At 36.8% G+C, this 8,956-nt stretch overlaps 1 protein-coding gene across 1 annotated transcript in view; it reads left to right on the top strand.

Annotated features, from left to right (window-relative positions):
- The window catches only part of LOC105518295 (coiled-coil and C2 domain-containing protein 2A-like), a 35,209-nt gene that overhangs the window by 2,679 nt on the left and 23,574 nt on the right, over window positions 1–8,956 (top strand). The window contains exons 2-3 of the mRNA XM_011951235.1: window positions 1,016–1,118; window positions 4,449–4,546. Of these exons, the coding sequence (XP_011806625.1) occupies window positions 1,116–1,118; window positions 4,449–4,546 (101 nt within the window). The 5' untranslated portion in view covers window positions 1,016–1,115. The remainder of the gene's footprint in view (window positions 1–1,015; window positions 1,119–4,448; window positions 4,547–8,956) is intronic.

Below are 8,956 nucleotides of genomic sequence, written 5' to 3'. Positions count from 1 at the left end.
AAAAAAAAAAAAAAAAGTAATTTGATCTACAGATTCCTGCTTTACAGAATTTTTTCCAACAATATTATAGAATCTTTAAAGTCTGATCTAGCAATATCAATTGTAGTTTATTAGAGTACCATCTATTAAAGTATATATGGACTATAGGTTTATTTTTCATATATATGCATGGCTCTGTGCATAAAATAAAAACTTTCAGGGTTATTATTTGCAGTATGTTTCAGTATTATTGTATTAGGAGCCAAATGTAATTTCTTAGCAGATTTTTACTTGTTTTCAATTTATTGTCTTTTTTTTTTTTTTTTTTTTGAGACGGAGTCTTGCTCTGTCACCCAGGCTGGAGTGCAGTGGCCGGATCTCAGCTCACTGCAAGCTCCACCTCCCGGGTTCACGCCATTCTCCTGCCTCAGCCTCCCGAGTAGCTGGGACTACAGGCACCCGCCACCTTACCCGGCTAGTTTTTTTTGTATTTTTTAGTAGAGACGGGGTTTCACCGTGTTAGCCAGGATGGTCTCGATCTCCTGACCTCGTGATCCGCCCGTCTCGGCCTCCCAAAGTGCTGGGATTACAGGCTTGGGCCACCGCGCCCGGCCTCAATTTATTGTCTTATGTGAATATAAATATTTTCTCTACCGCCCAGTAAATTGTAAAAAGAGAAATGTGGTTGGAAGTGTGCATAATCTTCTCTTCTGAGGTGGAGAAGAGCAGTGGGGAAGAGAAGAAAAGGCCAGGTGGTGCAGAGCATGTCCATCGGCCTCCTACCAAAAGATTAATTTCTTAAACATGGATAATTTAGACCCTGGGTGTGAAATGTATGGCTTTGCCTGTTCCCAGTGTTTTCAAACCAATTCAGAGTAGTGGAAGAATCATTGGCATCCAAGGAATTCTTAAACTGAAATATGCTCCTTCATATGAGTATGAATTCCACTTAAAGAACAAAGAGGGATGTTGCTGATAGTATGAGAGAGTTGAAAGGATGCTCAGCTATGCAGACTTCTGCTCTTTTTCCCTCTAGCTTTAAAAAATTGTACAAATAATACAGGAATACATTCACACTGGAAAAGATTAATTGTAGAAGTGTCAAGATGTGAAAGCCTTACTTCATTCCACACCTCATGGTTTGGACATCCTTTAGCTCTTTAAGTACATCCTTAAAGTTCTCTTCTCCCTGTATTTCTATATGTATGTATGCCATGATTGTTTTTAACATAAATTGGATCTTATCATATGTATTATTTGGCAACTTGGTTTTTTTTAGATACAGCATCTTGTTATGTTGCCCAGGCTGGACTCAAACTCCTGGGCTCAAGCAATCCTCCCACCTCAGCCTCCCAAGTAGGTGAGACTACAGGTGTGCACCACCATGCCCACCTGGTTTTCTGAAAGTAATACTCTATCTTGGAACTTTATATGTATCACTATAATATATATATATATATATGTGTCCATAATATAGGTTTATTTCAATATATTTAACATATTTAATCACTCCCATTCAGTGGCACTTAGGTCATTTCTTTATGATTAATAATGAAGCAGTGATTATCCTTGTACCTATATATTTGAGCACATCTATGAAAACTTCTATAGGATAGACCCATAGAAGTGAAGTTGCCTGGTCAAAGTTAAGGGTATATGTAGTTTAAACTTTGTTAGAAAGTGATAAAATGCCTTTCTCAAATGTTTTTCCAATTTGAATTTCCACTGGCAAGGGAGGACAGAGTCCACTTCCCAGAGACTTCACCAATATTCAGTATTATTTTCTAACTTCATCTTTAATTAATTCACAAGTTAAAAAATAATATATAGGCCAGGCACGGTGGCTTACGCCTGTAATCCCAGCACTTTGGGAGGCTGAAGTGGGTGGATCACGAGGTCAGGAGATCGAGACCATCCTGGCTAACATGGTGAAATCCCGTCTCTACCAAAAATACAAAAAATTAGCCGGGTGTGGTGGCGGGCGCCTGTAGTCCCAGCTACTCGGGAGGTTGAGACAGGAGAATGGCGTGAACCCGAGAGGTGGAGCTTGCAGTGAGCAGAGATGGCGCCACTGCACTCCAGCCTGGGTGACAAGAGTGAGACTCCATCTCAAAAAAATAAAAAATAAAAGAATAGTAATAATAATAATATATATATTTTTTCTAGATGTAAATCCATAAAAGAAGTATATCTTTTAAATATGTTTTATATATTTTTGTCCTATTCTGTTACTTGATTTAAACTTTATTATATATATCAGCAAACATTTTAAATTAAAAAAAACTCTTTTTTGAGAAAGGTCTCACTCTGTCACCCAAAGTGCAATTATAACTCACTTCCGCCTCTAACTCCTGGGCTCAAGTGATGCTGTCACTCAGCCTCCCAAGTAGCTGGGACTACAGGTACATGCCACAACAACCAGGTCATTTAAAAAAATTTTTTTAGAAATGAGGTCTTTCTATATTGCCAGGCTGGCCTGGAAATCTTGGCCTCAAGCAATCTTCCTACCTCAGCTTCCTGAGTTTTTGGGATTACAGGCATGAGCCACTGAACTTGGCAAGCATTTTACATTTTTACGAGGTCGAATCTGTTAATCTTTTCCCTTGTGAATTTTAGATTTTTTTTGTTTGCTTCCTAAGCTTCCTAAGACCTTTTCTACCCCAAGTTTATCAATTAGCATATTTTTGGTTGCAATTCAAGGAAAACTTCATCTCAGTTACTTCAGACAATAAGGAAAGGCATTACCTCATATTGTCCAAGTTAGGGCAGCTCTAGGTTTGGTTAATTTGGTGTCTCGACAATATTATCAACAACCCTAGCCTTTTCTGTCCTTCTCTTCATCTTCAGCAAGTCGACTTGGGGTTAGCTCCACTCATGGAAGCTAACCAAGTGGTTGCTCCAGTTCAAGCCATGCTAGTCAGACACATAATATGCAGCATAGTGTCTCACGTTGAGAGCCTTCTCCAATCTCGCTCCTGTCCTGCAGCAGATTTCTCCTAATATCTCATTGACTAGAATTATTTCGCATGATCATGCCTAAATCATTCATTGGCAAGAATGAAATTGCTGCAAATAGCTGCACTAATCAGTTTACCTCAAAAACACATGGAAAATGGTTGAGCAATTGAACAAAATTGGTGTTCTGCCAACCAAGAAAAATGATCCTTTAAGGGCAATGAATAGTGTCTGACAGACCAAAATTATAAAGACTTCCTTTTATATATCCTTGTGGTGTATATTATATATGTATTTGTATATGTGTATACATATGGATGTGTGAGTATATGTGTGTGTGTGTGTGTCAAAGGGCATATGTGTGTATAATTTCCAGCCTTTTCTATCTAGAGTTTATATCTGTGTCTCAGATATAAACTCAGGTGAGACTGGGCTCCAACTCCACTCTTTCTCCCAAAAGATCAGCCTAATATCCAAATACCATCATTTATTTCTCTATTGATTTAAAATACTAACTTTATCCTATACCAGCTGCACATATTTATTAACATATAGGTTTGCTTGAGGACTAGTATAGTCTAGTTCCATACTGTTTCATTACCATATTTAATTATTAAATTATATGTCATAGCACAAGTACCTCCTCATTGTTGTTCTTTTCTAGAATGTTTTTGGATGCCCCATAGATTTTATCTTCCATATGAACCTTAGAATTAGCTTGTCACCTTCTATTTTTAAAACCCTGTTACCATCTTTATTGTGATTGTGTTGTACTGTTACATTAATTTTGAAAGAAAGTTGATCCTCATAAAAATTGGGTTTCCTCTTCCAGGAATATAGTTTGTTTTCCTATGTTTAGGTCTTCTCGTATGTCTTCCAGTAACAGTTTATATCAATTCACTCTAGTCTTGAAGTTCCCACAAATTACCCCCAGCTGTGAGAGACTTCTCCTTTATGTGTTTTAGGGCCTAGTTTCCTCCTATTCTATTGCCCTATGGATGTTACTCTGTTTTATACCTTCTGTAGTATCTCTTGTTCTCTCGATTTTATTCTTCTTGTTTTCCTACATTATGCACTTATCTGTAAAGATAGTTATCAATATGTTTATATAGATATGGATGTGATGATGGCAATGGATGTGGATAAAGACAGACATATGTTTTTTCTGTAACTATGGGATTTTAGGTGAAAGATAAGATTGGTACCTGTGCTCAATATTCCTTCTTGATCTAATGGCATTTCTTTATATCAATTGATGAATTGATTGTCTAGTAATGTTCAAGATACTAGATGTTATTAGATACTAAATTGCTGTTTATTGCCACACAGATATTGAGGCTTTTCTCAGTTCCTCCCCAAGGTGCTTATATAAAATATATTGTGGAAGATAAACCAATAATGCACACAAAGTTATACATTTGTTCTGCTGCTGCACACACCTTGACCTATAGGTGAGCTGGAGTAATGGTAACAGGCAGATAAAATATACCAAAGAGCTCTTTTTTTTGTTATAGCTGAAAGCACTGACGGATGCTACTAAATTGTCAAATGAAAATTCAGAAATAAACCAGCTGACCAGAAAATCTTTACAAGATTATTATTGGCAAATAAGGTAGGTTTTGAGCCATTCATGTTCATCAAGCATTCATTAGGTAACTTCTTTAGACAAAGTACTGTACTTGCTATGGAAGATAAAGAAAAGTACACAATCCCTACTTTTTAGGCAATTACAGAAATGGTTTCAATCTTTTTTAAGACCCACGTTTGTGTAAAAATATTTCACAGGGGTGCCATGTGAAAGTAATTCTAGTTTTAACATCCATTGATTTTTTTGAAAAAGTTGAAGAACTATGAGTTCATGAGTACTTTGAAATTGACTCGGATTATATTGATCTGAAGTGTTAATGTATGTTTGATAATTGGTGCACATTTACACATGTGCCAGATGTTATTATTTCAGTCTAAAGACAATATTTCACAAGTAGTGGATTTAAGGACCCCTGTAAAAAGCATGGTCTACAAGTTGGGAGCCATTGGCATATAGACTGGAAAGTGAAGTTATGAAAGTGTGAAATAACTGGAAAAGTAATTCCAAGACAAAATATATTCATGTGTCACAGAATCTCTAAGAGCAGGAAAATTCACTGGAAGGTATTCATAATCAGAAGACAGCCTCCATTCAGATTTCTGACATGAATTTATACAACTTATTTAGCCTAAAATCTATCTCAGATTAAAATTTAACTTAAAATAGTCCCAGATTGGCATTGGCACCAAACAACTGGTAAAGCAAATACATATTTTTTCTGAAAGAGCACAGTTTTAATCCTAGCTCAGAGATTATTCAAAGATATAACACTTTAAGGAACATGAGCTTACAGTTTACAACCTCTTTTATCACACACACACAAAGACAGCATGAATAAGAGCCAGAAGAAATAATAGTAGGCTCATACAAAGCAAAAGCTTAAGAAAATAGAATTATCAAATATAGAAAATAATATAACTTTTTAAAATATGATTTAAAAATAAAAACAAGCTTGAAAATATGATCTACAAACAAGATAGAGTAAATTACTGAGTACTTCTTGAGCTATTTTTATATAAGAAGAACGAAAGAGAATTTATAGAATTGAAAAACATAAAATGAAAATTTTAAAAATTCAATGGAAGGAGTTTCTAGGAAGATGGAAGAAGAAGCAGCACTAGGAATTCATCTCCCCACCTAGACAGCAGTTGTACTAGCAGAGAACCTGTCTGAGGTAACTGCAGTTGTCCCTCAGTAACTGCAAGGGATTGGTTCCAGAACCTCCTACAGACACCAAAATTCATGGATGTTCAAGTCCCTTGTATAAAACAACATAGTATTTGCATATAACCTATGCACATCCTCTCATATACTTTAAATCATTTCTAGATTACTTATAATACCCACTACAATGTAAATGCTATGTACATAGTTGTGTTCTACTGTATTTGTTTATTCACATTATTTTTTACTCTTGTTATTTTTATTGGCTTTTTAAAAAATATTTTAAATCTGAGATTGGTTAATCTGTAGATGCAGAACTAATGGATATGAAAAGCCTATATTTTGGAACTCTGGAGTGTATTGAAGGCTTGCAGCATCCAGAGGAAGGCTTGGGTGGTAAATTGGAGTTAATTTTGGTCAATGTCAGCTGTTAGTACAGTAGCAGCTATCTCCGCACCCCTGCCCCTCAGCCTCATGGCAGGTAGCTGTGCACATGTTCCTGGAGTAACCCACACGCATTTTTCAGGAGCGCAAGGTAAGCAAAAAGGACCTTATCCTACAAATATTGGGAACATGTGCTCTGATAACTGCTTACTTCTAATCACAGAGGTGCAGTGAGAGGGGGACCATTATTGTTGTACTTTTCCCCATTGTTGCAAGCCCCTCTATCTCTGGATAAAGTGACTTCCAGGGGATTTAAAAAGCTGGTGCCCCTTCTGCACCCCTTCATTGTTTCTTTTTCCTCTTTTGGGATCCAGATATTAAAGACTATGACATTTAAAAGCAACTGCATATACAGAGAAAATTAGAAAGTGACCACACATGCACAGGGAAAGGCATCGACTCAGAAAAGACCTGAGAGATCCTTATGTTTATACCTCAGCCTGATCCTGGGCACAGAAACAGCTGACAATGATTTTGTTTGTTTGTTTGTGTGTTTGTTTTGGAGACAGAGTCTCGCTTTGTCACCCAGGCAAGAGTGCACTGGCACGATCTTGGCTCACTGTGACCTCTGCTTCCCGGGTTCAAGTGATTCTCCTGCCTCAGCCTCCCAAGTAGCTGGGACTACAGGCACCTGCCACCACACCTGGCTAATTTTTGTATTTTCAGTAGAGATGGGGGTTCACCATGTTGGCCAGGCTGGTCTCGAACTCCTGACATCAGGTGATCCACCTGCCTTGGCCTCCCAAAGTCCTGGGATTACAGGTGTGAGCCACCACTCCAGGCCATGATTTTTTTAAAAAAATAACAATAACAAAAAACAGCAAGCCCTGGGAAAGGAGGACAATGTGATTTCTAGAGTTACCACATTATTAGATTCAAATATCCAGTTTTCAACAACAGAAAAACACGAAGGTATACGAAGAAACAGGAAAGTATGGCCAACTCGAAGGAAAAGAATAAATCAACAGAAACTGTGCCAAAAAAAAAACCTACTAGATAAAGACCTACTCAATGGCAGATCTACCAGATAAAGACTTTAAAACAACTGTCTTAAAGATGTGCAAAGAACTAAAGAAAGATGTCAAGAAAGTCAAGAAAACTGGATGTTAAACCATGCATAAACAAAATAGGCTGGATGCGGTGGCTCCAAGCCTGTAATCCCAGCACTTTGAGAGGCTGAGGTGGGCAGATTGCTTGAGGCCAGGAGTTCAAGACCAGCCTAGCTAACATGGTGAAACCACATCTGTACTAAAAATACAAAAATCAGCCAAGTGTCATGGTGTGCACCTGTAGTCCCAGCTACTCTGGAGGCTGAGGCAGGAGAATTGCTTGAACCTGGGAGGCACAGCTTGCAGTGAGCTGAGATTGTGCCACTGCACTCCAGCCTGGGCAACAGAGTGAGATGCTGTCTCAGTAAACAAACAAACAAACAAATAAACAAACCACATATAAACAAAATGGAAGTAACAATAAAGAGATAGAAAATTGAAAAAGAGAATGAAGCTGAAAAGTATAATTGAAATGAAAAAGTCACTAGAAAGATTCAAAGGCAGATTACAGCAGGCAGAAGAAAGAATTAGTGATCTTGAAGATAGGACAATGTAAATCATTGAATCTGAGCAACAGAAAGAAAAAAAAATTGAAGAAACACAAACAGAGCCTAAGAGACTTGTGGAACACCATTAAGTGGATCAACATATTCATTGGAGGAGATTCAAAAGGAGAAAATAGAAAGAAAAGAAATGAGGATAAAGGGTAAGAGAAATGAAATAACAAAGAGATAAATAGAAATTAATAATAAAACTATAATAGAGAAAATCAATACACTCAAATGTTGGATAAAAATTGATAAACTCTGGGAAAGCTGATCAAGTGGAAAAAGTGAAATAGCACAAATATACAATGTCAGGAAAAGAAAGGGAACATTACTATGGATGCTTTATATTTTAAATAACTTTATGCTAAAGAATGTAAACATTTATATGGAAAAGACAAATCTACACAGAATACAGCTAATCAAACATATTCAGGAAGTAAAAGACAAAGAAGAAAAAAAAACCTTAAGTAATTCAATAATTGTTAAAGAAATCAAACCATTAATTTGCAATCTTTCTGCAAAGAAAACTCGAGGCTCAGATGACTAGAGTACTTTCTAGAACATTTAAAGCAGTGGGTCTCAAAGTATGGTCCCCAGACCAGCATCATCACCTTCACCTGGGAATTTGTTAGAAATGCACATCATCCAGTCTACCACAGACCACTGAATTGGAAACTTTACAGGTAGGGCCTGGCAATCTGTGTTTAGCCAGCCCTCCAGGTGATTCTGATGCATAAAAAAGTTTCACATCCTCTTATTTAAAGATAACTACTCTTCTTCACAAACTCTTTCAAATAAAAGAAAAAGAGGCTACATTTTCAGCTCGTTTAATGAAGTTATCATATCTTTGAAATTAAAACCTGGCAACTGTATAAAAATATTGCAACTGAATTTCATTCATGAACATAGATCCTAAAATACTAAACAAAATTTTATCAAATACTACATTATAACCAAATTTGGATTATTCCAAATTGGAATAATCCAAGGAATGCAAGGATGGTTTAACATTAGAAATTAATTAGTGTAACTTAACATACTAATACAATATGTTAATTAGTGTAATTTAACATACTAATATAATGTGTTTGCAAAGTTATGAAACATAGAGGAAACTTTTTTTTTTGTTTTTGTTTTTTTTTTTTTTGAGGCGGAGTCTCGCTCTGCCGCCCGGGCTGGAGTGCAGTGGCCAGATCTCAGCTCACTGCAAGCTCCGCCTCCCAGGTTCC

This window comes from Colobus angolensis, unplaced genomic scaffold (genome assembly GCF_000951035.1).
Source record: "Colobus angolensis palliatus isolate OR3802 unplaced genomic scaffold, Cang.pa_1.0 Scaffold316, whole genome shotgun sequence".
Taxonomy (NCBI): Eukaryota; Metazoa; Chordata; class Mammalia; order Primates; family Cercopithecidae; genus Colobus; species Colobus angolensis.
The sequence above is the reverse complement of the archived record's forward strand: the minus strand, read 5'-3'. Positions and strand labels throughout refer to the sequence as shown.